Source organism: Coniophora puteana, assembly GCF_000271625.1.
Source record: "Coniophora puteana RWD-64-598 SS2 unplaced genomic scaffold CONPUscaffold_9, whole genome shotgun sequence".
Lineage (NCBI taxonomy): Eukaryota > Fungi > Basidiomycota > Agaricomycetes > Boletales > Coniophoraceae > Coniophora > Coniophora puteana.
Window position 1 is genome coordinate 1060253 of NW_006913061.1, and position 26681 is coordinate 1086933.

The window sequence follows — 26681 nt, forward strand, 5'->3', positions numbered from 1 at the left end:
CGTCTTGAAAGATGAATCGATGAGGTATGACACACTGAACAATTTTTGCAAAGAATGGTACCTACGAGGAAGACCCGCTTCTGACACGGATTCTGTCAGTCCTCGTCCGATGCCGTGTCTAACGTGACTCGCCTTCCATCGCTGTCCGACATTCACCCAATCTTTCTGGTTGATTGGCATCAACGACTCCACCAAAGGACAGAGGAAGGTTATCGATTTCCAGCACTACCAAGCTTCACCCTCCCACTCGGGAGATCACTATATCTTGCGTACCCCAGCTAGCGCAAATCCGCCGCAACATAGATTGCCGCAGAGAGCCGAAGGCGACAGGCTTGATGGACGCGGCTTGACCTTCTGATTGCCCAAGACCTTGTTCGTTATATTTGTGTAATGGAGCTTGGCCCACCGACGTACACTTGGGTCCAATGTCACAGGTCGCGCCAAGTGTAACTTCATCCTATTCAGTCTCCCAACAATCTCCTATGCGAAGCAACTTTGGTCCCTCACGAAATTGTGTTACAAGGCGTTCCTGACACCAATGCTTAGCGCTTATCACTTGCATTCGCAGGGGTAAAACCACATTTCGGGAGAGAGATCGGCACATATCGTACGAGTGGGAGGCTCAACTTGGATACCAACCCAATGATCAGTGGCCCTCGCCCCTCGTCAATAACGAGATATTCAAAGAATTCGCCTGAACACGGCCGCTACGTCGGCGTTTCGCTGGCAAAGCCCAATGAATAGAGTACGTTGTTGCTATTACCCACCGCCTCTTTCTCTAACCGCGCTCACCGTGCACACCAGCGCTGTCACCATATGCCCGTAGTTTGACTTCATCAGGGTTTCATGGATAGGACAAAACACGCCAGTTCACTGTCTATGCTATGCTCAAGTAACTCGTAATGAGATGCACACGTACAGGACAACGACTTTCCAGTGGGATTGCATTGAGCATTAACGCGATGATTTGCCTGGATGCTGTCTACATGATGCAACCCCCGGCATTCACATTTGATTTATGTTCTGCTCTCCATTGTCCCTACCAAAAAAGACTCGACAGCGTTGGCAAACGCACATGCAGCCAATCACAAAGCGATTCGCTGCGCGCACCAGAGTTTCATAGAGGAGCGAATTTGTGAACGGGTTGAAATGAGTCTAAGATTGGCAAGATTAGATGTGAGCGTCGATGCGAACGCCTCCTAATTGTGCTTATATCACGCTCCATAGATGAGTGGAGGGGCGACCTTCACCTCACGATTTAAGACTCAAGTACTCATAGCCCTCAAAGTTGTTTGTCGTACCTGCTTTGCAAACAGGACGAAGGCGTTATTCTCTTAGCAAGCTGTTGCGGGCAATTCCTTGCTGGGATCCGATTTACGTCATGGTGAGTTTATGATGATCCTTTCATGTGATTCATGAACTTGGCGCTAAATATTGTGACTTTACTCTACTTTACTCCGATATTTAGTGTGCTCCATTTCCCGATATCAATGAGTGTCACCAGTACACCTTTGGTCGTTAGATATTTACAGAACCACAACGGCCCATCGACTAAGAAGACCCCATACCGGATCTGGCTAATACGGTTTCATCTCTTTCCACTGCACTAGATATCTGACTCGAATGCTCTATGAGGATTGGTTGCTATATCCGTCCTCAGGCTATGCCTTTACAAGGAACTCGTCCATTACGGCCCCTAGACCCAGTGGTTCACATGAGGACGTTATCAGACGCCCGTCCTCAGATGAATGCCCCTCGCCTTCGCTTTCTCTCACGATCTCTTTCACCTCGATACCAACATGGACGACCAAAACGAATACCTGGCCGACCTCCACTACATTGTTAACCATATTATCATGCCCGTCAAACTTCCACAACATTCAGATGAGAGCGTATCCAAAGACGTGGCCTTGGCGTCATCAACGTACTCTTTAGCGAGATCCTTTCGGTCCTATGTCATGCCAGACCACCTGCAGGCATGGGATGCTGTCACCGCTATGCTTTTGCATTTACGAGATGCTGCTGGCAAAACGTATTTATCCGCAGACTCAACCTATTCTCAGTTGAAGTCATCAAGAGCCGGAGGTGTGTATCTACTTCAAAGGTTTAGAAAAGATTAATCCCTGCCTAGACTTGCATGTGTTCTTCATCCGACGTCAAAATGCAGGGCTCATCATTCGGAAGGAACGTGATTGTACCATCTTCGAATCATTTGAGGCATCCCCTTCTCCAGATGCTGTCATGCAGGCCACTGGAAAACTTCTTTGTTCTTATCCAGGGCCAGCTGTCAGCGTCCCGAACGCTGTGAGTCAAGAACCGGAGTTCCTGAATCAATTATCAAAATTCCTGGAGGGTTTGGACGAGGAGGAGTTTCTAGATGCAGTCCCTCACACGAAGAAAGCCGGAGTTCTTGTTCCAGAAACCCGTGACACAATCAACCCTCGATATGTTACTGAGCTGTTGACAGGCATCCTCCTCGGATTTGGCACCCCTGCCGACGTTCCTCGAGTCTCCAAGCGCATTGGTGACGACGTCCAATGGTTAAATGCGGAGTTACCATGGAGGCGGGCTCCGCTCTGGCTCGTCATCAGGGTCTCGTTGCAAACTACACTCTCCAGAGTTACGGGCGGTCTGCTAGTATACAAATCATTCATCCTGTTCCTGATCACCAATATTATCCAGGAAGTTGTCAACGATCACCTTCCGCATTTCTCCGACGAAGTTCTCTTTCAGATGTCAGCAAAGATGGGTCGTAGACTTCATAAGCTTGGGTCGTCTGCTCTTCCCGAGCTCGCGAAGAGTACTTGCAAGGTTGCCGAGGCAGTCCGAAACGCGTTAGAAGAACGCAGCAAAGCCCTCACTTCATCTCCTCTTCCCGCGCTTCAGCTCACTACATCTGATTTCGAACGAGACGTGAACTTACCGTTGAAAAACAGTCAATCATGTATTGAGCGAGCATTATCTTCCCAAGCGCCTTCCGGTCCTTGTTCTCCGTTCTCCAAAAAGCATAGCCCTCGGAAGCACGATATATCAGTATTCCTCAAGGATCTCGAGACGCAAATTTCAGGTATTCAATACGATGAAAAGTACATCACCCTCATAGACTTTGAATCGGCTGTCCACGGGTCGCTTTGCGACTCTAAAGTCTGGTGCTCAACCATAGCGGATGCCGATGCCACCTCCGTTAACATCATGAAGACCATGGCCACATATTACGACCACGCTATTACACTCTATAAACACAACCCAGAGAACATGTCGATCATGTATCTAACTCTCTTCCTCCTTTGGGTAGCGCTGGACCATCTCACGTTGGCGAAAATACCTCTACTCTGGGATTATCGCCCTGATTTTGATCACACTGTGTTCCAACCTCTCGTTCTCCGGACACATCAATCTCGCACTTTGCTTCAAAAGGCTTTGATTCATCTTTCATCACGCCACGCTCGAGCGGTCAATAAACCTGTTCTCGAAGGAATCAAGGACGAGTTCTCCTTCCCAGCCCGATATTTTCGCAGTTCTTTGACATTGCATGCGCTTAAGCAACGAATTCAAAATGATGCTGAAGCTGACAAACGGGAAAAGCTGGACGAGCTTCACCAGAAAATGCAGGATTATGAGGAGAAGCTGCGACTGGCCCATGAGCTCATCCACGAACGGTGCGAACAGGTGAGAGGGAAGGGGATGCAGAAGAGGCGGGCAGAGATATGCACTAGGTGCGGCTTGGAAAGGGACGCCAAGAAGATGAGGATCGAGATTCATGAGTGGCCTTTACCTTCAGACCCCCTGCAAGCGGTGTCTGCGGTTTTCGAACTTGACTGTCCGATATCATTTGCTGCGTGGCGGGATGCTACGTACCACTTTGTCACCGACGTTCTTTGTCCGACCTTGTCGGTTTCTAGCGAAAAGCAAGAGTGGTATGGTGTTTTGAGTCTCGAAAGCTCGTCCAAGTACACGCCCCTGGTCAATTACGCGCGTAGTGTGGGATTTAATAGGCGCATCACTCTGGGCTCGTCGACGAAATCCTTCCGGCAGTCTCACTACCAACGGCTTTCGCTTGCCAAACACCCCAACGACGACTCTGTGGCTGTGAAAAATGCCCTCAACTTTTATCTCGTCGACACTACTCGCGACGAGCGTTCGGATCGGTGGCTTGGTTCCCAGGATATTACTGAGCATTGCACCTTTGTTGTCCCCCAAGGGCTTTACTCGAGTGTCTCATTCGCCTTGAGAACTACAAGTCACAGCACAAACGAGGTTCTGGCGCAGCAAGCTGAATGCCATCCACAACTATCACTCCGCGAGTACTGGGCGTACGCCAGTCTTCGCAGCGGGGGGCGATTGCAATGGATGAACATCCTTCGCGTGGTTAGGGATCGGTCACTCAACTTTCGCGAGGTCGAGGTGTATCTTCTTTGTACACAAGCCTCGCTTCAGGTTGGACCTCTCAATGCTGGTTCCTTGGAATCCTGGCATTCTCTGTTATGCGATCAACCGTTTTGCTTGTCCTTGATCCAAGAGTTGAGCAAGCTTCTTGCGGCCATTGAGCACAACTGGCTAGAACTTTTCTCCATGCTCTTCATTGTTGATATCCTGCTCATATTAATATCCTCATCTATGTGCGAGGATGTTATTCGGGAAGCAATGCGGTTGCTACGGGAGTGTCGCTCGACAAGTTTCACTTGGCTCGAAGAGCTCTCCAAACATCCGGACCTTCATCAGCACAAACAAACACAATTGCGCACTCATGATGTCGCTGCTATCTGCCTCGCTACATTCGATACAGAAGCAGCTCACATCGACTTCGTACTCTCGCGAAATGAGCCTAGCGATGTTATGCAAATTGTTAAGGCCTCGATTCTTTTTCAGGAGTACACTCCTGCACCGGCGCATACTTTACCGAATATCTCCAGACGGCTTTCGGAGCGAGCCAGGCGCTTGGCTGTACTTCTGGAGTCGCACCTGTATAATCGCATAGCATCAGATCGTACAGGACTCGATCAAGCCCTCCAGTCTGTCTGGAGCGGATATCGCCCAAATTACGAGAAGCCGTGGACCCGCTTGAATTCCCCAAGCCACCGCTGGGTTTGGTGCAGAACACTTCAGACTACTCAACAGTCATCTCAGACGGTGCATTACGACCTCCTGAGCGGGGCCCTGCTCGTGGAGGGCAAACCCTTGGCAAGGTTACCCTCGTCAATTACTCAGCATCAAACATATGCTCAATTGTTCGCCGAGGTGAGATTACCTTGCTTTAGGTTCAAGTGCCTGCAATGCTGAAGGCTCTCACACGTAGCAAATATTAGAGGTTGTCCCTAGTGATATCCCCGGAATGCAATACGCGACCAAGGTACTTATTCAGAATCACCAGGTAAACCATCTCCTTAATGGGTGAACAACCATTCACTGCTGTGCTAGGTATTCTTTGGGCTAGTTGACAACGTGCCAGTAATTAGGGCAAAGCAAGTTCAGAGTGAAGTTATCTTGGAACTGATCCCATCCGAACAGCTGCGGAATGACATCCCCCTTCCACTTGTGAACGGGCACATTCATTGGCTTGATCTCGCCTCACGGGTCATTGAAGTTCGACCTGAGCATCGAAGATGGGAACCCTTGCACGATTCTGATTGGCGCATCTACTACTCAGCTCGTTGTTCACGCATGGTTCGCCAGTTGGGACCAAACACGTTCTGTCAACTAGTCGATCCCTCAAGTTTGTCGGGCAACATGCTGTCCAAGTACTTGGATCCTATAGAGTTGCCGGCTTTTCAGGTTGTGACGTGGACACCAGGTGCTTCCTCTGGAGAGCTGCTAGCTGAGCTACCTCGATTGGGAATTTCCTTCTTTCTCAACCCGCAGGGAAGACTGCAGTCTCGCGAGCTGACTAACTATGCCATCGACCAAAATCAATCAACCGGAACGATGTTTGGTCTGCAAAACCAACTGATTCTCGCACCAAATCCCTCGGATGACTGTCATAGCGAAGAGATGTGTCGTGTCATTATTCCACGAGGGTCTGTTACTTACACAACTTCGTCACGACACCCTCGCATTTCCATCCAAAACCCCGAATCCCTGACCAGAGTTTCCTATGACATCTACAAGGTAGACACACTCCTCGGCCGACTGGAGCTTGATGGCCTTTCGAGCATAACCTCCCGTCTCTATAAGGCCTACCTTCATGCCATCAGTACTCAGTGCCTGCCAGATTCCTTGACTCAGCGCACAGGAACTGAAGAAGCTCTACGTGAACTTCGCTCGGCAGCATGCTTGTCCTTCAGCTCGCTTCATGACGATGATATTGTCCTGCTTAGGTGTATATCAGAACTTACGCCTCGCCGCCACTATTATCCGCCTAAGCGCGAGCGAATGCAAAGCGTACTCTGGGGGAAGCTCAGTTCTATAGCTCAGCATGAAGGATATCGTGAAGCGGTGGCTAGCATCGTGACGCACGCCAAACACATGAACACAATCGATTCCACTCTGTGCCATACGATATCAGAACTCGCAAAGTCAGAAGAGGAAAGCAACGACTGTCCAAAACTACTTCTCCGAGCAAAACTTCGCAGACAGGTCATCCAACGTGATGGTTTTGCTAGCCTCGAGTGCGATTTACAGGACTCAGATGTTGTCTACAACTCTCAGTGGGATGTCTCACGCGATGCTTTGGTTCAACAAGTTTCGAGCACGTCTGCTATGGTGTTTCGTTGGTCGAGAGGCCTTTCAGTGCTCCCACCTTCAGATTTATTCGTCGTCATGAAATCCATTTCTTCCGGGTCTACTTTGGAGGGCCCAAAGCCTCGCCACTCGTCTTTACAACATAGCCGCGCCTGGCTTTCCGAACCAAGGACCATCTGGCTCACTGCCCTGGAGTTATGCCGAAAGGCGCTAAATAAGTTCCAGCTTCTTTTCACCTTATCGTCAATGTCATATTGCGCCCTCTATCGCGAGAGACAGGATCTGCTAGTGGTTTTGTTCTGCATCGCTTATGAGTCATCCATTGGCTCGGTGCCTCCCATCTTTTCGCAATCATCGTACACACTTGGTGACGGAACAGACTTGGACGCCAATACCCTAAGTGTGGTTATCTCCACTCACTGTCGCCCTCTTCGTGACTCTCCAGAGGGATCCTGGACTCGGAGAAATGGAGAAAGTCAAGTCGCATTTCAAAGTCGTCAAACTGAATCTCGCTCATCTGTTCTGTCTAAACTCGAGTCCACATTGTTAGACGCCTTTGTCTCGCAGTGGGATATGTGGGACATGCCTCAACCGCCGCCTGGAGACTTCTCGCTCTATTTCGACTTGGAAAATATGCTGAAAAAAGTTAGCTACTTATTCGACAGCTGGCGACGGAACAGTAACCTACAAGCGTATACTAGATTACTTCAAAGACGAGTATTTCAAACCGCATGGTCCACTATCAGCACCAAAGGGTATGTTTCGGCTTGCGCTCACTCGAACCTACTAAAAAGAATGATTTCTCAAGATACTCCTTCTCACCTGCGAGTAGAAGGGCGAAAGCTCCTCCCGCGAACATATCATCTCTCGATTTATTTTCTCGGACAGTCTGTCGTAGATTTTCATTTCCAACGTCGCTCCTTGCGCAATACATCGGCATGAATACACACAAGAAACAAGTAACGCAAGACTCGGAGGACCGCCTGCGCTCGCTAATAACGCGAATTCGAGGCCTGTCGCAAGATCGTCTCTACAACATTTACACGCAAAGTCTGGAACGGAGCAGGAGCGCCCTTGCTATCTCTAGCTTCTCTGACATAAACTGGATCACAGCCTCCAAAACTGCGGCGTATTTGGCTGAAGAGGATCTTCAGCGGTGCAGAGACCGTATGATTCTGTCAAGGGACGTGATCGTACGAGCTCTGGCACCGCAACAAGATCACGAGATGGCCTTGGCGCATGCCGGACTCTGGCCTAGTTTCTCGACTTTATGTCTTTTGCGCAACCTCGACCTGCATCATTTCTTTTCGCTCTCGTCTGATTGGAAACACACATTCATCGATTTCGCGCGCGTCCTGATTTCGATGCAAGCTAGTCAGCGGCGTGCTGTTATGGTTAAGAGGAGCGATTACCAGGACCTGATACGGGATCTTGAACATACTGAGCAGCAATATTACGTGACGACTGCTTGTCCTGATTGGCTTCTTCTGCAGGTGATCTTCTCTTGCATGTTTTAGATGCCCGGAGCCTAACAATGGCCTATTAGATTGATGGTGACTTCACTCTCCGTGACGTTCAGCACCAAATCGCAGGCGAGATGGCATCTCAAGACTCTGATCAAAGCATCGCCCTTCAGCTCAACATGGGTGAAGGGAAGTCATCTGTCATTGCGCCCTTGGCTGCTTGTGTCATAGCAGACAAATCCAAGCTTGTCCGCCTGGTTGTTCTCAAGTCGCTCGCTGCTCAAATGGCCCACACCATGGAAAATCGCCTCACAGGTCTTGCGAACCGTCGAATTTATTACCTACCCTTCACACGCTCCACCCTACTCAATTCGAAGACACTCAATGCCGTAAGGTCGGTTTTAGAAGAGTGCAGGGAAAGCGGAGGAATCCTCATTGCGCAACCAGAACATATCTTGTCAATGAAGCTTCGCGCGGTGGAGTGTCAGCTTTCCAAAGACTCTACTTCTGCTGCCGCACTTATTCATCTCCAACGGTTCATTTTCAACCATGGCCGGGATATCTTGGACGAAAGCGACGAGATTCTGCATGTCCGCTACCAGCTGGTGTATACCTCCGGCACACACCAACGGTTACAAGGGCATCCAAACCGTTGGAGTACCACCCAGGAGATATTGCGACTAGCTCGCGGGCATCTGCATCGGCTCTTCCTGCAAGATCCAACGATGTTCTCCGCCCAGGGAACGACTCGGTCTGAAGTCGCACACACGTCCGCATTCCCGCCATTACGACTAATTCAATCGTCTTCTGCGGCCAGCCAGCTACTACGACTCATCTTAGGTGACGTCTTAGAGGGCCGACTATCCAAATGCAATCTTCAACACTTTGACGGATCTGAGAAGAGTGCGTTCGAAACATTCATCTCGGTACCGTCCGTGACTACTTCAACACAGGAAGTCTTATCAGGTCTACGGTCGCGAGGCGCATTGGATGACAATTTCTGGACCTTGACTTTATTACTTCGTGGGCTCATAGCTCATGAAGTCCTCATTTTCTGTCTCAGAGATAAACGTTACCGCGTTGATTATGGACTTGACTTGCAGCGGTCAATGTTAGCTGTTCCTTACCGCGCCAAGGATGTTCCCTCTACCAACGCCGAATTCGGACACCCCGACGTCGTGGTTCTTCTTACATGCATCAGCTATTATCTTTCAGGTCTTTCAGAGATGCAACTTGGAGCATGCATCCGATTCCTCCTCATTAGTGACAACCCAGCAGCAATATATGAAGACTGGATCTCCCTCATACGAGCATCCGACCTTTCCGATTCACTCAAGTCCTACAAAGGTCTCAATTTCGACTCAGTCGAGCAACGACACCTTCTCTCCGAAATGTTCAGTTATAATCAGGCGACCATCGATTTTTACCTGCGCACCGTTGTCTTTCCTCAGCAGGCAAAAGAGTTTGAGAGTAGACTGGCGACCTCAGGCTGGGACATCGTAGAGTCCAAGAGGCACATTACCACTGGATTCAGCGGCACCAACGATTTCCACCATCTTTTACCGACATATATTGTTCAAAAAGACCCCGAACATCAGCTCTCAACAAACGCTCGCGTCCTTGATTGCATGCTGCGCGACGAGAACGACCACTATGAGACGTTTGCCTTCCCTGATGGCCTGCGATTCGTGGAGAAGTTGTCACACAAGCGCCCGAAAATCCGCATGTTACTCGATGTCGGCGCGCAGTTGCTCGATGTCAAGAATAAGGACTTGGTAGATCATTGGCTGCACCATGAATCCGTAGAAGACACTATTGCCGCCGTTTACGTCGATGACCGAGACGAGTTGACCGTGTTACACCGAAATGGGCACGAAGAGCCGCTGTCGACCTCACACATAAACCAACATCTCGGACAATGTATTGTCTATCTCGATGATGCACACACTCGAGGCATGGATGTCAAACTACCCTCTGGATTCAGGGCTGCTGTAACCCTCGGTCCAAAGGTGACGAAAGACCGATTAGCACAGGGTAAGCCCACATAAAACTCACACTGTTAATTTGAACGTAATTTTTGTCAATGAAGGTTGTATGCGCATGCGGCGTTTAGGCTCGGGTCACAGCATCGCCTTTTTTGCCCCTCCAGAGGTGGAAACGAGAATTCGCCACATATCCTCGAAGAAGGCAACGAGTAAAATCTCGGTTGAAGACGTGTTGCTTTGGGCCATCTCGGAGACGTGTGCAGAGATCAAGGCGCGAGCCCTTCAGTGGGCGTTCCAGGGTGTCGATCATGAAATTCGTTACAAGGCGTGGTCCAATTTTCTCAACGCTGATTTGAAACTCTTCGACGGAGCAGAGTTCGACAATCTTCGACAAGCATGGGTGCAGCAGGAAGCACGCTCACTCGAAGAGCTATATGGGATTCGTTCGAGCAATCTCGTGAACCCGCTCAAAAATATAGTCAAAATCCCGCGCATCCACCAACGCTGTCTCAAGCTCGGTCTTTCCTCTACCTCTGTGGAACAACAAACCTGGCTAGACGAAGAGCAGGAAAGGGAGGTAGCCCATGAGGTCGAGCAAGAAGAGCAAGTGCAACGCCCATCTTCCCAACCTCCCTGGAAGCATCGGCTTTCAGCGGATGTGAAGGCTTTCGTACAGACAGGTTCCTTCTCAGACCATTCTTCTTCGTTCATTCCAGCCATCTCGCTCCTATCACATACCTCAGCTGAGTTTCCGAGTGGATGGAAAGGGCAGATGTGGGCAACGGAAGACTTTGCCAGAACCGTTCAAATACCACGGGGATCCAAGCTGGACTTCTTTCGTCCTGTTCAGTGGGTGATTTCAACTACAGCCTTAGTAGGTCACACTGGCAAGGACACGGCATTTGTCTTGGTTAGCCCGTTCGAAGCGAACGAGCTGCTTCCTGAGATTAGGCGGTATATGAAGGTTCAATTGCATGTTTTCACTCCGCGGCTCACATCGGAGATGGCACCTTGTGACGACCTCCAATTCTTCACAGTTCCTCTCCTCGAGCAGTCTGCCCTCATGCCAGCCTGTGCTCGCATGGAACTGATTCTGTTCTCAGGCCAGCTCTACTTGTCAAGCTACGAGGAGTACATTGAACTCTGCAAATTCCTGGGTGTATTTGCCAACGACTTGAAGAATTTACCCAAGCCTCACGTCTCTCACGATGGCTTCATTGAACCTCGGGGTCGCCAATTTGGCATACGAGCGGAGTGCCCCTTCTCAAGCAGTCCCATACCCGCGCTCACTGCTTTGGCGAGCATCCGGCTGAAAGGAATGAGCTATAGCCATACGCACCTCGGGAAGATATTGAGTGGTAGACTCCTCTTCCCCGCAGACTTTGGCTTGGGTGGTGAGTTCATTTTTAGCGCCCAAGATGCTCTGCTCAAGCATGATAAAGACGAGGGTCCAAGGTCTTGAATTACTCGTTTCATCTTAGCCGCTATACAATACATGTTCACATTAATATCAAATCGATCTATCAACGAGTTAGGTTTTCATTGCAATAATCACCTTCGCAAGATTTGTCATTTCTTCCTATTGACGCCTCTCCAACGCTGTAAGCTGTTCCGGAGACTTCTTCTGTCGAGAGGCGCTGAACTTCTCTACTTCGTTGACAAAATCTCGTGCAGCCATGCGCCCGTCTTTCAACTCAGTTGCCGATGCGTCACCCGACACGTATATCTGTGCTAGGTGTGGGTGAGACAGGCGATCACCCACCACCTAAATATTTCGTTCATGAGACAATTCCGATTATTGGATAGCCAAGTTACCTTGCCTGGTGTTCCAGTAATCTGGTTCTCGCCGGTGAATGATGTGATGAAGATCGTTGGCATACGGGTCGGACTCCGAGGACATCTGTGCTACTAGTTCATGACAACCATTGAAGTCGAGTCATTTAAAAGGTGGAGGGCTAATTTTCATTCGCATTAGCCTGCCCCCAAAATATACAGTACCGTTCTATTCGCCTGCTCGAACATTTCGGTCTGCATCTAAAGCGTCAATCTGGGACGATAGTTTTGGTTTCCATGTCTTTTTGATTGCGAGGGGAGGCAAAGGCTACCTTCCGAACAGCTTGACGACGGCAGGCAATGATAAGATGGCTTCGCTTGGTATAGTGGGCTATTTCTCAATCACACATGGGGAAAACCTGGCCTATATACGTTACTGTGACTTTGGAGCCCGCTTTCTGATTGAGTCATGGCCATGAGCTTGGATGAAGACAGGGGTCCAAGCTGGTCCCAATTGCCTCCGCTCTCGTGTGCGTCATGGCTGTCGGCCACGTCGGGAAGGTTGAACCAGTGTCAACAAAGTCGACCTGGGACGTCCGGACGCGATTGACAATGCCATCCACCGTCCCTCTTCTTCGAAATCCACCCGATGGTGTTGACAAGTACCACTCCGTCTTTTGTGAACTCGGTTATACCCCCCATTCTCTCACCATCCTTGAACCCATCTTCATCCAAGTAGGCGAGCTCCGGCAACAGCTCGTAGATGGCCCCAGCAAACTGGTGTATCTAGTAACCAGCTTGCGAAGCATGGAAGGAGGTCACCCAGCAAATATATGAGGGTAGTTTGGGGTCACAGCGCATGGTAGGTTGGTGAGTACCATCACGTATTGTTCAAGGAGTTCAAGCTTACAGTCTCCTCCAGTCGACCGGGGCTCTTCCGCCGAATCCACTACCACTTTTCTGCAAAGACGGTTTCAATCACCCTGCTCCGCCGACCCTTCTACTGGTAACCTCTCATTACCGGTACCTCCGGTGCGGGTACGGTCGACCACCCACAAACAAACATGGTTATTCTCCTGTTCGAAATTCGAATGCACGGGAAGCAGAAGCCAAACTCTTCATCCCTCGATGTGTGTCTCACATAAATTCCCTCTTGACTGCATCCGTATACTGACCTTGTCTATGCTTCTTCCAGGGATCTCTATCTGCGAAGGTACGCATGTGCACGTATAAACGAACTTTACTTTATTTTGATTGCCTCAGTATGCGCCGCCGCCCAACCCAGCAGACTGGGACGCACTCTCCCTCTACCTCACTGACCCGGAATTGGACGACTATCTGCATAACCCTGATCCTATTGGGGACTACAAAAACGACTACGGAGCGTGGATATGCACCAGTCTGACTTGGCCAACCTAGGATGCATGATGATTGTACGCTTGGGATTCTCATGAAGAACAGGCTAACTGCGCCGGAGTGCCATGGCTTCTACGTCCACTGAATCCGAGAGTTCTCAAGGCAGCCTCGTGTTGGATGCTCCGATAAACTGGGCCCTGCGAAGTCTTCAGCACCAACTATATACACCGTAGCACTGGAGCTTTTAGCGTCACACTCGCAAATTGGAGGCGCAGTGAACCTTTCGACGATACACTCTCAATGGCGAGCTCACGAGAAGTGCTGATGAACTGCGCCCAGCTTTCAGCTCATGCACAGAGGTAGGAAACTGTATCGGATGGCATAGAGCAGCCATAGCTCATAGAGCAACATTAAATTCACGTGTATTTGAAAGCTAGGTTGAGTTGTATCGTCTTCGTCATTGAAGTCAACGGCTTCGATGGACATTAACTGGGACGTGTCCTCACTAATTTCTACTTTGACCCTCCTGCCCCCCCTCCTACTCAAGAGGCTTCCGTGTCGGAGATGCATAGCGGATAAGCGGGGAGCCTTCAAACCAACGTCTCTTCCGAGCTGAAGCCTCCTCAGTCTGCGAGGTACCTCAGGATTGATTATCCCTCGTCTGCAGCATCGACACTCTTCTTAGGTTTAGTAAATGTTCCACCCTTTCCGGCCCAAACATTTATCTGCCACCAGATCTTATTGCTCCTACCAACAACTGGGGTACCATCTTCCTCCACAGGTTGGAACCAATACATCTTCACAAGCGCATTGCGAAGATTTTCCTGCTCAGGCAAAATCAAGTCGCAATACCATCAATCTGAGACTGCACGGACAAAACTACGAAACGTACCCTCCACCGCTTGTCATCTGGATGCTCCCTGTACCAATCGAACCGGTCCATCAAGGCCTGCCGAATCTCCCGTAGCTGAAGCCGCCTCTGCGGGCTGCCCCATATTGCAAGGCAGTTTAGTACTCTGTAAGGATGTGATGGTGGCTCTCCTGCAGGGGGGTCAGGGAGCGCCCATAGGTCAAGCTTAGTAGGCGCAGGGATACGGAGCTTGCTACGGAGGAAAGACTCCGCCTGGTTATCGCTGGGCCGCAATGGAAGTGTACTGATAACGTTGGGGCCACATCGAGACGCCTTGCGTTGATCCAGCCTCTTCTGAGACGCCTTGATACCGTTCCCGGCCGTGACATCTATCTGCCACCAGGACTTGCCATTTCTACCGATAGCTGGAGTACCGTCTTCTTGAACATGCCGAAACCAACACGTCCTTGACAACGTCTTGCGGATATTCTCCTACCAAGGCGAAGTAGAGTCACAACACCATTAGTCGGAAAAACATGGTTAAGCCGAATCGGTAAAGTCATGAAATGCTCACCCTCCACCCTTTATCTTTCGGATGTTCTCTATACCAATCAAATCGATCGATCAGGACCTGGAAGATTGTCTCCAGCTTAAGTCGTTTAAGCGAGCTATTCCATATGGTGAGGCAAAGCAGTGTCCTGTATGAACAGCATGGCGGCTGTCCTGCAGGGGGATCGGGCAGCGCCCACAGGTCAAGCTTTGTAGGCGCAGGGATATGGAGCTCCCTGCGGAGAACGGACGCCACCTCTTCATCGCTGAGAGGCGGTTGTGGTCTTATGCTAGAACCGTTCGAGCCACCCTCAGAGACTTCGGGTAATGGAGATATTCTCCAGCCGAGTATCCTAATGAGACTTCGGCCTTTTAATAAAAGGCAAAATTGACAACTTACGGCTCTGAGTCCGAGTCTGCGGAGGGATGTGAGGTGAGGTTAGTTGGCAATAGCGAAGTACGCGCATTTGGTGAGCGGCAAGAGTCATCCTCCCGTGCTTCATATGCTGCCGACGCGTCATGAACAGATGGATCATGAAGCTGAGCAACAGAGTGGTCGTCACTGAGATTCTGGATGTTGGACCTGGCCAACGCGTCGCTCCAAGGCTGAATGTTGTCTTGATTTGTCGCGTCTGGTGATCCTTGCATGGAAATATCACTGGAGGTGGCCAAATCTCCGTATGAGGGGAGCTGTGTCACGGCAAACGGCGACGAAAGGAATAATGTCGGGTCAGTCGTAGAAGGCAGTTCAAGCGAAGCGGACATTGTATTTGGTGGAAGCAAAGGAGGCGTCGCGTTGGAAGAGCAGTGACGGTCCTGTCCTTGTGGTTCACGCGTTGTCGACGCGTCATATCCAGGTGGGCCGTCGTGGAATTCGAACTGAGCAGCAGGGTACCAGCCATCGTAATTCTGGAGACTAGATATGGCGGACGTGTCTCCGAAGAACTGAGGGCCGCGTTGACTCGTCGCGTCAGATGATCCTTGCATAACATTGTCAGCAGAGGTAGTTAGATCCCCATATGAGGCGAGCGGTGGCTCGGTAAACGGTGACAAAAGGCGCAAATTCGGGTCTGTGATAGAAGGCTGTTCAAGCGACGCAGATAGCGTGGTAGGGGAAGCGAGAGACTGAAGCAAGTGGTTGCTTGTCACAGTGGCGTCGTCCCAAGTGCTGAAGTTCATCGACTCATTAGGTGCCGGAAGCGAGATACTCTCAAACTGTGCATCAAACTACAGAAAATCAAGTAGAATGAGACGGTGCTGACAGTGATACCAGTACATACGTGCCACTCACCGGTACGCTGTCAAACATAGACGCTAATGCAGCCTCGGAAGTAGCCGTTGGGAGGTCATGGAGCAAAGGACTAGGAGGTTCCATGTCAAAATGAGGCACACCGTCGGGGAAATAGGCGTTGGTCAGGCATTGACTCGAAGGGCCGTCCAGTTGGCTTTGTTGAGCCTGTGGCTGGGAGAATACAGAGGCGTCACCAGCGGGCTCGGCTGGTTGTAAAGCAGATAAGGCGTCACTGAAGAACATGTCTAGCAAATGAGGGTGCGGGTCCATGGCGGACGCGTGAAAAGTGATGACGGGGTAGCAAGATTAAGAGGACAGCGCGTCGCGAGTCGAGGAGCTCCGAGCGTGTTTATATCCATGGACCCACAAGAACAAATAACGCGATGCAGCCCCCAATGGAAGATAGGACCGATCCATGGTGTGGCATCGACGCAACATCGACGGCTTATCTGTAACGCAGCGGGTGACGAAGAGTCAGCCAAACATATTCAATGTACATATGTGGTGACCGGTTATATATACAGATGTGGAGCGCTCTGTCCATAGTGCTACGAGTATGTACAAACGACAAGGAGGTTATAGTACAGCATGAGGTGTGGTGCGATAGGGCCAAGGTCAGGAACAATACAGAAATACAGAAAATACGGGAAATATGGGTAGGTGAGGTCTTTTCAGCTGCAACTAGTCGACTGTGTCTTCGCCTTCTTCGCTGGGCCTTGAGACAGCGACCCGTCGCTTTGAACGTGGTGTGTGTTACTGGCAACCTGATTGCTGGCTGACTGCTCAAGTGAGTGTTTGCCGTTGGACCCATTACCCGACGATGGAGAGCCTTGGGGACCCGTCGCGGCTGTCGCACGTTCCTGACCTGCCTGGAGATCGTGGACGCGAGATATCCGAGTCGTGGATAATGTCTTTAAGTCTTTACTAGCTATGCACATCCACGTAAGGAGAACCTTAAGACATCGTCCGACCGCATGGCCGTCTGGTTCCGTGGCTGCCTCGTAAGCCATGCGAAGAATGGAAGCCACGGACCCAATGGAGGACACGAAGCTTCGGAACCCAGGGTGTACCTTTTCTGCCCATTCCTTCAGCTTCCCGGGCATGATGATGATATTAACACGCTGTAGGGTTGGGTTCGTCACGTTGAAGACCTCGCGGAGCTCAATCCTAAAGCGATCTAGTGACGGGATATCCTCCTTGGAATCCGGAAGGTCGTGTGTCAAAAACCAGAAAAGACCCAAAACATAGACTCGATGTCATGTACGGCGTGATGGCGAAAGGGCCTCGCCTGACCAAGCCCTTGATCGTGTCGACTGTATATGTCGGAAAAGATATCGGTGGCACTAGTTTGATACCCCTGTTGATGGAAGAAGGACTGAGTCGCCACCTCTGCGGCCATGAAGTAAGGCGTGCCCTGAGGAAACGCATGAATAAGGATGTCGTATCAGCAATGAGAGAGCTTACCGTTTTCGGATCCTTAGAGAGGCTGACGTCCTCTTTGTGCTTCGCATACTCGAGATCTGCAAGGATGCCGCCGACTTCGTTTGTTGTTGGGCGCTGATATATTAGCAGGTTCCCGACACTGATATCACGGTGAATCCACCCCACTGAGTACATCAGTACCATAGCTGGCGAGAGCAACGATTTCAGCAATTGTCGAGGACAAAAGAAGAAAAGCGCTCACCGCCAACGCAGTCGAAGCTGGCTTGGACGATGTGTTTGAAGTCCCTTTCTTCAGAGAATGAGTGGCAGACCTCCTTGAAAACGAGGCGGCATTGTTTCTTCGGCGTGAAACTTCTATGTTCACGGATTTGAGACATTGCTGCTGTACGACCACTGGCAGAGACCGCATAATCAGACACACCTATCGCTCGCACCATTTGGCAGCGCGTCATAAAGTTGAATGCGGCCGTGATGAGGGGGGGATCTATGCTCCTTGAAAGTGGTCTCGGGTGTCCCATCGTCAGTAGCCAAGTCAAATGGAAGGGCGGGACTGTCAATCGTCAAGAAATAGCTAGTATAATCGCCTAGTAGATTTTCGAACCACTCGCGAAAATCAAAGTTAACTCCAGATAATGATATTTCTTGAGCCGTCGCCAGCAACTTCTCCAAGTTAGCGTTATCTTCTTTCAAGTACCCGGGGTTTTCAGAAACATCTTGTTGGACTTCCTCTGAGTGGAGCCTATACTCCTTCAGACCTTTGAGCCTGTTGAAAATATCGCGTTGAATCTCGCGCTCTGTCTTTGCGTCCTCGTTAATCCAGCAATCCTTCAGCACCTTTGGAACACCGTCCAAACGCTCGAAACGAGGATGCTCCTCATCCCCTGCTTGCTCGACCTCAATCACCCTCCATATCCGAGTAGCTCGCCCAGGGATGCGTAGCGATGGATGATGTTTGAGAATGGCTTCAGTTTTGAAAAACTTGCCGCCAACTTTGTAAACGAACTGCCCATCGTCGATTCGCCAAAGAGATGGATCATATCCTAGGTCTTTCATGTTCGCAAATATGAATGATGTGAGAACCTTAATGAATAAGTGAGGATGCTAATTCGAGCCAGCAAACATCGGATTCAGTCTTTGATACTCTGCATGAGGAAGTTGAAGCGTGACATACTCTAGTCCAACAGATGGGAGTGGATTTGGCACAATGCGACCGGGAAAAGTACCAGAGCCGTAAGTCTTCCCCTTGCAGAGTCAACTGTATATGTGTCAATTTCACCACACATAGGCGACGATGTGCAGACGTACACCGTATACATAATGCCTGGCAGGGTCATTGTACAGATAGCGTGTGGCAGTCATGGCAATTTTGTCGCAGTTCTGAGAAATGGGACCATTAGTACGAGAGATAAACTCGGGTCACCGATCGAGGGCGAAGTTGCGCACCTCACGTATCTCTGTCACATTGCAAGCTTCCTTAATCTCGCCGAAAACCGCGAGGTCTTCGCTGTTTATGCTATCTTCACTCAACCCATTGCTGCCAGCGAGCCTTCTCAAATCCTTGCGTTCGGAGATAGGAATGTCGTTCCTGAGGGCAAGATTGAAATCCGACTTGAAGACGGAACTAGGGGCGTCAGAGTTGGTCACTTTGATCGGGCGAGTGGTAAATTCTGTGGAAGGGCGCCAGTCGTGATATTGATATAGGTTATCCGTTATGAGTTGGCATATCATACAAATCCAGCTCTTGGTCGTCACTTCCGCATTTTGGGAGCCCGACTGGAAAAAGTCATCCAACCAAGGATTTCCCTTGATGATTTGGGTGACCTCTTCAACATATGCCTGCTCGGGGACAAAAGGAAGATATTGGTCAAGAACAAGGTGGTTGATTTCGATATATGCGGCTATGTAAACTGAGGCAAGGTTACATTGCTCGTCAAGAGACAGTTGATGGGGGCTCTCCGCGGGCGACACCGGATCCTCAGGACATACTGTTTGCCACCTAGGAGTCAACTATTAATTGACCCATTCTCAACATTCCGTCAGGCGAGCAGCGAAAAGATCGAATACCTGGACATTGAAGCTCTTCGCGGAGGTAGCGCCTTGGTCTCTCAAACGATGTCGGGATAGGGGGATTTTTGAAGGTCTGTCTGAGAGTTGCAACTCCAGCAGCAAATATTTTATAATGTACTAGGGCCAGATGTTTAAGCTGCCGGATAGATACTTGCGAAGAAAGGATGCCTAGGGGAAGAAGGTGAAGTCAAAGACAAGAACAAGACGCGTCTGAGTGCAACGCGACGCGTGGGAGCGCATCTGGAATTATCAGCGCGGCAGGCACGGCGGGGACCACTGCTCCTGCACAAGCCGTTCCCTTCACGGCGTCCGCTGGCACTAGAAACGACCTCACTTTTTGTTTCTTTCCACCACCAGCAAAAGCAGCAGCCACCTTGTTTGGGCATATACGGCGTGGTGTGGTCAACTCGATCACTTCCGGGGCGCCTATCACACGCCCGATAGTGGTGTAGATCATCATGTCTTCCCTCCTCAATAGCAACTTCCTCCGGACCAACCCCGTCGTTCTAGCCCTTCGTCGGAAGGGCGTATCCATACGGCACGTTGCAGTCGCCACTGGACTTGCGCTCTCGCTATGCGTGCTCTATTACAACTATCTGCCACGGCGGGAGGTTGTCCTGTTTCCCGAGGAGGTCATCTACTATCCGCCAGAGACGCAGGAAACATGGTCGGCCAGGGCGGAGCAGGTCAAGGCCGCATTTCTGCATGCGTATCATGGGTACGAGAAGTACGCAATGCCAGCGGACGAGCTAAGGCCCTTGAGCAAGACCAAGGCAGCTGACAAGTGCGTGACGCATGCTACTGTAGAAGGGATAGCCAGCAGCTGATGGATTGGCTAGATTCAACGGGTGGGGAGTGACTGCTGTCGATTCCCTTGATACTATGCTTCTCATGGGTCTAAACGAGGAGTTCGAGAGAGCCCTGCCGATTGTGCAGAACAGCAATTACAGTCTCCCGACAGTACGTGCGTTTTCGCTGTCCATACCTCATCTCAGCCCTCGAAATCTTAGAACACCAGAGTGCCCTTCTTCGAGACCGTCATTCGATATATGGGTGGTATGCTTTCCGCCTATGCGATGTCAAAGGAGGAAATCCTTCGCACCCGCGCCGGCGACCTTGGGACGATCTTGACCCCTGCGTTTGACTCTGCCAGTGGATTCCCGACATTTGGGGTGGACACAGTCAAGTGAGTGGTCCGATGCATGAGTGCAAGTTTCCTCGAAACTAAGGCAACCTTTCAAGGGGAAATTCGGATGGTATGAAAATTGGGATTCTGGCAGAAATCGCCAGTTACCAGATGGAGTACGCATACTTGGGCAAGATTACAGGCAAGAAGTCGCACGTTGATCATGTACGCCTTTTACCATGAACACAGTGTTTTCAATTTCGTTATGTAAGCTTTTACTATAGGCAAGAAAAGCGACAGAATTATTGCAAGCCGCGAATCTTACCGTGAGCGCCGGCGCGTACCCCGTTCGATGGGACCTTACGACGGGTCAGCCTACGGATTGTAAGTGCATTCCCACTACTGTTAACTTCGCTTGACTCACGGTGGCTAGATCATGTTGCCCCTGGCGGTGCTGCCGACAGTGCTCATGAATACACCTTGAAGCAGTTCCTGCTGACGGGCAAGACGGATAAAGCAAACCTCGAGATGTGTATGTGTAATTTGATTGTTCTCGCTCTGTCAATCTCAACTCATGGACGACCATCCCAGACCTTCGAGCAACGATGTACATCATGGGGGAGCTCATGTTCATCTCTCCGAAACGTCACCTTCTATACGCGACCGACGTGTACCAATACGAGAACGAGGCGCGGTACTCGCACACGTTCGAGCACCTCTCTTGCTTCCTCCCTGGCCTCTTCGCGCTCGGTGTGCACACCCTCCCACTCGATGACCTTGCCTCACTTGGCGTCGACATACACGAACTCGCAAAGGACCTCCTCCCGCGACACCAGAAGATGTACGACTACATCACGAAGCACTACACGCTCGGCGAGCTGCACCTCTGGGCCGCGCAGGGCATGGCGCAGACGTGCTGGCTGACGTACGCGGACCAGCCGACGGGCCTCGGGCCGGATTCGGTGACGATGCGTGCGGGTGGCATATACGACGAGGTGCCGTGGCTGGATGCGTTGGATGCGTGGCGCAAGGCGGGACGGAAGGGGAGTCCGCCGGGGGTGGGCGGGAAGACGCCGTGGACGCAGTGGAATCTGACGTATGCGAGTGCGAAGGACCGGGATCGTATTTTTGCGGAGAGGGATTATGGGCTGAAGAACGCGGCGTATTATCTGAGGCCTGAGGTGAGTTCTCGGCCGGATCGCGATGTGAGTGCGAGTGACTGAACGGTAATTCTAGGCGGTGGAATCGTTTTATTTGCTCTGGCGCACGACGGGCGACGTGAGGTGGCGGCACCACGGGTGGGACATGTTCCAAGCAATCGAGAAGATCACAAAGGTGGAAGCGGGGTATGCATGCGTGCACAATGTACATCTGGAAGATTACAAACTCCACGATGAGATGCCTAGGTGACGCTGGATCTATTTCTCAAGATTTTCCGAGCGAGCTAACATCACGTGCAGCTTCTTCCTCGCAGAGACGCTCAAGTACCTGTACCTGCTGTTCCATGAGGAAGATCTCGTGCCGCTAGAGCAATGGGTGTTTAACACCGAGGCGCACCCGCTGCCTGTGTTTGAGTGGGAGCAAAGGGAGAAGGAGGCGTATGGGATAAATTGAGCCGGCAGGGACCTGAAGCTGCCGACTCACGATCTGTGTATAATTTACTTGAGGTAAAATCGGTTTTAAATGGACAATATTATTGGACTTGCTTTCGTGGATTTCTTCACCGCATGGAAAGATTTGGCAGCATACTGCGATTGTTAGCCTGAGCGTGAGCTAAGGTAGGTCAAAAGGCCCGGATCACTGACATTGTGTTCCGGGGTCCTTGGCGCGTCCTGACGTCGCACGCGTTTCGCGACGGCAGACTGTTTGAGTTTGTGTAACTCTCTTCGGTGCCACCATCACGACCCTTCACACCATGGAACCGTGAGCTTTACTCTGATTTTTGTAATACGTGATGCTGACCTCAAGGTTAGGAAAACTGAACAAGCGACCGAGCAGCCGACAACGGTCGAGGGCGCGCTCGAGCAGGCGCGCCGCGCGTTTGCGCTGAGGAGATACGAGCAGGCCGTCGAGCATTATGCGATGGCGCTTGAGATTGCGTGCGTATAACGTCTGCGTCTCTCCACAACAGCACTCGAGATTATGCTCATGTACATGATACATGCACAGAACGAAGAAACACGGCGAAGACGCGCCCGAGATGGCGGACCTGTACTTCTCGTATGGCAAGGCGTTGTTGGAGAACGCGATTGTGCAGAGCCAGGTGCTGGGCAAGGACGAGCCGCAGAATGAGGAGGCGGAGGAAAAAGGTGCGTGGGTCACGCAAGATGCGCCCCTGTGTGGTGATCGTAGACTGACTTTGGGTTCGGGGTTGCAGGTGCCAACGGTGCTTTCCTGTCGTTCTCTGGCGACGCGGAGGAGGAGGGCGATCCTGCTGTGGACTTGTTTGCGAACGCGGCGAAGGCGGAGGAAGAGGAGGAGGAAGAGGACGGGGAGGGAGAGGGAGAGGAGGAAGGAGGCGACGGAGAGCCAGAGGACGACTTCAACGCTGCGTGGGAGGTGCTCGAGCTCGCGAGGGCCATATATGATCGCGGCAAGGAAGATGACGGGGTGACGCTCAAGCTGGCGGATACATATATCGCGCTCGGGGATGTTTCGCTCGAGACGGGTGCGTTGTTTCCTCCATTCACGCGTTGTTATTCGTCAAGGCTAATTCGTATTTTTAGAGAAATTTGATCAGGCAATTACAGACTACGAAGAAGGGCTGAAGATTAAACTCGAGCTGCTGCCCGTGTCGTCGAGACAAATAGCGGAGGCGCACTACAAGCTCACGCTCGCGCTCGACCTTACACCCGGACGATTGTCAGACGCGATTGTGCACGCCGAAAAGGCGCTCGACAGCGTCGAGCACCGGCTCGCGGAGCTGCGCACAGGCATCGCAGGACAGCTGCCGCCCCCGTCTGCGCCTATAGAAGAGTCGTCGAACGCAAGCGGGAGTGGAAAGGGCAAAGGGAAGGGCAGGGCGGCACCGGTGCTTGCGGACGACGCGGTGCAGAAGATGAGCAAGGAGCAGATGGAGAAGGAGATTAAAGAGGTCGAGGGGCTGCGGGAGGACCTGGCGATGAAGGTCGAGGAGCTCAAGACGAGCCCGAACGATGCGTCTGCCGAGAGCGCACCGGCGATGGCCGCGCGCGCGCTCGATGCGGAGCTGAACGCTGGCAAGGGCAAGGGTGGTGGTGCAGGTCTCGACTTCAGCGCAATCCTTGGGGCGGGCTCGGCGACGGCGAGCGCGCAACCGGCCGTGGTGAATGATTTGACATCGATGGTGGTGAAGAAGAAGAAGAAGGCGCCGGCGAATGCGAGTCCGCCTGCAGCGGAGGGAGAGGCGTCGGGGAAGCGGAAAGCGGAGGATGGTGAGGGCACGGAGAGTAAGAAGGCCAAGCTGGAGGGCGAGGAGTCGTCGGCGTAGGTTTGTAATTTCGTGTCTGAGGATGTATCACACCTAGACATCTTCTTGATTTACTAAGATTTATGTATCCGTACAGACTACGCATGGTACACGAACAATCTTTTACATGATAAATGACCGAATGTGCCTACCACGGCACCTTGCTGGCTTGTATCGGCGCATGCGTGAACGCCTTCTTGCCCTCGCCGACGCCAAAGTCGCTCGCAACATGCCCTTCGCCAGCCGAGCTTCTGAGCATATACTTGTAAATCACAAGCCCCTCGAGCCCCACGGGTCCTCTCGCATGTATGCGCCCTGTGCTGATCCCCACCTCCGTGCCGAACCCATACCGAAACCCGTCCGCGAAGCGCGTGCTCGCGTTGACGAACGTGCCCGCGGAGTCGACGCCCCTGCAGAACGCGCTCGCGTGCGCCTCGTTCTCGGTGACAATCGTGTCAGTGTGGTGCGACGAGTGCGCGTTGATGAACGCTGTCGCGGCCGCGAGCGAGGGCACGGCTTTGACGGAGAGGCGGAGATCGAGGTGCTCGGTTGTGTATGTATCGTTTGGGGTGTGCTGGATGAGCGACGGGAAGGAGGGGTGCGATGAGATTGAGGGGGCAGAGGAGAGGGCGGTGTGCGTTGCGGTGTCGCAGAGGAGTTCGACGTGTGCGTCGAGGAGGGCTTTGCCGACTGCTGGCCAGACGGTGTTAAGTAGGCTTTCATGCACCAGGAGGGTTTCTGCTGCGTTGCATGCGGAGGGGTAGTCTGTCTGAATGGAGTAATCAGGATGTATTATTGCAACTTCGAGGTGCTCAGTGCACACCTTTGAGTCAACGACGACGCGTACTGCCTTCTGCAAATCTGCAGACTCGTCAAGATAAACGTGACATATGCCATCCGCATGGCCCATGACGGGGATACGTGTATTGTTCTGGATGTTGCTCACGAGCGCGTTGCTCCCGCGTGGAATGACAAGGTCTATGTAGCGGTCAAGCTGAAGCAGCGCAGAAACCTCATCACGCGTTTGAATTGCATGGATATATGCAGGAGGAAGAGACGTCTGAGCGAGACCCTCGGCGATGGCGGAGGCAAGGAGGGCGGTGGTGCGAGTGGATTCTTTGCCGCCCTTGAGAATAGCAGCATTACCTGCAACCATGCATTCGTCTTGTGTTTTAGGTGTGACTTGGATAAGAGACGGACCTGATTTAATGGCCAGAGAGGCGATGTTTACAATGACCTCTGGGCGCGACTCGAAGATGACAAGAAGGACGCCGATGGGGCAGGACACGCGGTAGAGCTCGAGACCGTCGTCAAGCTTGGACGCGTACGACACAGTACCTGTTGGATCAGGGAGGTTCGCGACGTCCAAGATGCCCTGGAGCATCGAGTCCCATTTATCACCCTTTCCGAGATCGAGGCGTTTCAGGAGTGCGGTGGTCATGCGACCTGCGTCGACCTCTTTTTGCGCAGCCTACGGGTGATAGCCAAGAGTGTCAAAAATGGGGTGGCATTGATGAGACGGGCAGTGTAAATACGAAAGGAAGGTGTACTACACCTCCATGTCTTGCTTGTTGGCTGCGAGGATGTCATCTTTGCGCAGCTCGAGCTGTTGTTTGATTTTGGCCAATGCCTCGTTGCGAACTGATGAAGGGAGAAGCTGAGACTGTTCAAATGCCTCTTTTGCGGCTTTTGCGATCGCTTCGACTGAGGAATCCGATGCCGTCGTTGATGCCATCGTTGATGCCATCGTTGATGCAACCAAAGGATACAAGGGATGGTGCTTTTGGACAAGAGAGGTTGACGGACTGACGGAGATTATTTGGCGCTTGTTATTGGGAGGCGTTGACTCGGTCCATCACAATGGGGATAGATCTAATCTGATAGCAAGTACAAGGATTCTGTCAAGCAACTTGACAGTGTTCGCGTCGCTCTCAACGCTCCGGCTGTTTGGTGTCAGCTCACTGTCAGATCTGAGACATTTTCTTCTCTTTCATTAATGATCCTGGTCAAGGTCGATTGAAGTTGCTCAGCTTCGACCTCCAAGTCGGATCCCATTCACCACTACTGAATTCAGACCTCTTCGACAAGGTGCTACATCCCCGTCCTGGATCCTTCATCTCACGACGAGAACGGTAGACAGGGCGAATCAGCCGTCCCGAGCATGTGAGCGAAGTAGCACTCCATATGCAAGCAGCATCTGAAGCACCTGAAAGTTGGTCACGACAGCTCTATTAGGCTTATGTAGAGATATTATCATGCGCGGGTGAAGCACGCAATTACGGGTTATTCTAGGCTTTCTTACATTAAAGACAGTGAACACAGCTTGCGGAGATGGCGGATAAGCTAGAAAGCATGCGGTCGCGTGGGGAAAGAGCGCGGTTGCCGTCGGCGCGTCCCACTTGAACCTTGTGCTCATGTTTGGACACACATCAGCATATGGCCCCGCAGTGTATTTCGGGTCCATCCCGCCTCAACGAGTGTGTCATTTTCCCGAGTGCCTGTGTATTTTGAGAGCTGAGCGCTTCTAGCCCAGAGTTAATTGTTATGCACTCGCCGTACCTCGAGCCAAGACAATTGGGTCGCCATGGATCACGACGAGGCAAGCGGCAAGGGCGGGACGAGGGAGATAGACCGATATAGAGCCCGATGGAT

General features: G+C 51.6%; 7 protein-coding genes across 7 annotated transcripts; 4 read left to right on the plus strand and 3 right to left on the minus strand.

Annotated features, from left to right (window-relative positions):
* The first annotated feature begins 1877 nt into the window (after window positions 1-1877).
* On the plus strand, window positions 1878-11611 carry CONPUDRAFT_107198 (uncharacterized protein). Its single transcript, XM_007772627.1, has 7 exons — window positions 1878-2085; window positions 2132-5238; window positions 5297-5371; window positions 5419-7433; window positions 7487-8171; window positions 8225-10175; window positions 10231-11611. The coding sequence occupies exons 1-7, from the start codon at window positions 1959-1961 to the stop codon at window positions 11586-11588; spliced, it is 9318 nt and encodes a 3105-aa protein (XP_007770817.1). The 5' UTR covers window positions 1878-1958; the 3' UTR covers window positions 11589-11611.
* An 896-nt stretch (window positions 11612-12507) lies between these two features.
* CONPUDRAFT_166921 (uncharacterized protein) lies at window positions 12508-13658 on the plus strand. Its single transcript, XM_007772628.1, has 4 exons — window positions 12508-12769; window positions 12822-13029; window positions 13095-13112; window positions 13163-13658. Exons 2-4 carry the CDS (start codon window positions 12964-12966, stop codon window positions 13316-13318), a joined length of 240 nt encoding a protein of 79 aa, XP_007770818.1. The 5' UTR covers window positions 12508-12769; window positions 12822-12963; the 3' UTR covers window positions 13319-13658.
* A 507-nt stretch (window positions 13659-14165) lies between these two features.
* CONPUDRAFT_36475 (uncharacterized protein) lies at window positions 14166-14396 on the minus strand (the record flags this gene model as incomplete). The annotated part of the gene is made up of 1 exon (XM_007772220.1): window positions 14166-14396. A coding segment is annotated over one exon (231 nt), but the record flags the coding sequence as incomplete, so codon positions are not given.
* Window positions 14397-16454: 2058 nt separating this feature from the next.
* Window positions 16455-18908, minus strand: CONPUDRAFT_107199 (uncharacterized protein). The gene is made up of 7 exons (XM_007772629.1): window positions 18832-18908; window positions 18694-18765; window positions 18560-18643; window positions 17810-18489; window positions 17630-17742; window positions 17410-17573; window positions 16455-17359 (listed from the first exon to the last, which is right to left on the minus strand). Exons 2-7 carry the CDS (start codon window positions 18745-18747, stop codon window positions 17165-17167), a joined length of 1290 nt encoding a protein of 429 aa, XP_007770819.1. The 5' UTR covers window positions 18748-18765; window positions 18832-18908; the 3' UTR covers window positions 16455-17164.
* Window positions 18909-19736: 828 nt separating this feature from the next.
* Window positions 19737-22298, plus strand: CONPUDRAFT_107202 (glycoside hydrolase family 47 protein). The gene is made up of 9 exons (XM_007772630.1): window positions 19737-20239; window positions 20295-20415; window positions 20466-20641; window positions 20698-20806; window positions 20866-20965; window positions 21015-21113; window positions 21173-21762; window positions 21818-21987; window positions 22042-22298. Exons 1-9 carry the CDS (start codon window positions 19914-19916, stop codon window positions 22193-22195), a joined length of 1845 nt encoding a protein of 614 aa, XP_007770820.1. The 5' UTR covers window positions 19737-19913; the 3' UTR covers window positions 22196-22298.
* A 198-nt stretch (window positions 22299-22496) lies between these two features.
* On the plus strand, window positions 22497-24050 carry CONPUDRAFT_91410 (uncharacterized protein; the record flags this gene model as incomplete). The annotated part of the gene is made up of 5 exons (XM_007772631.1): window positions 22497-22504; window positions 22555-22680; window positions 22751-22890; window positions 22959-23249; window positions 23308-24050. The coding sequence occupies 5 exons, from the start codon at window positions 22497-22499 to the stop codon at window positions 24048-24050; spliced, it is 1308 nt and encodes a 435-aa protein (XP_007770821.1).
* A 127-nt stretch (window positions 24051-24177) lies between these two features.
* On the minus strand, window positions 24178-25764 carry CONPUDRAFT_59233 (glutamate-5-semialdehyde dehydrogenase; the record flags this gene model as incomplete). The annotated part of the gene is made up of 4 exons (XM_007772243.1): window positions 24178-24798; window positions 24853-25175; window positions 25230-25500; window positions 25585-25764. The coding sequence occupies 4 exons, from the start codon at window positions 25762-25764 to the stop codon at window positions 24178-24180; spliced, it is 1395 nt and encodes a 464-aa protein (XP_007770433.1).
* Between the last annotated feature and the right edge of the window lie 917 nt (window positions 25765-26681).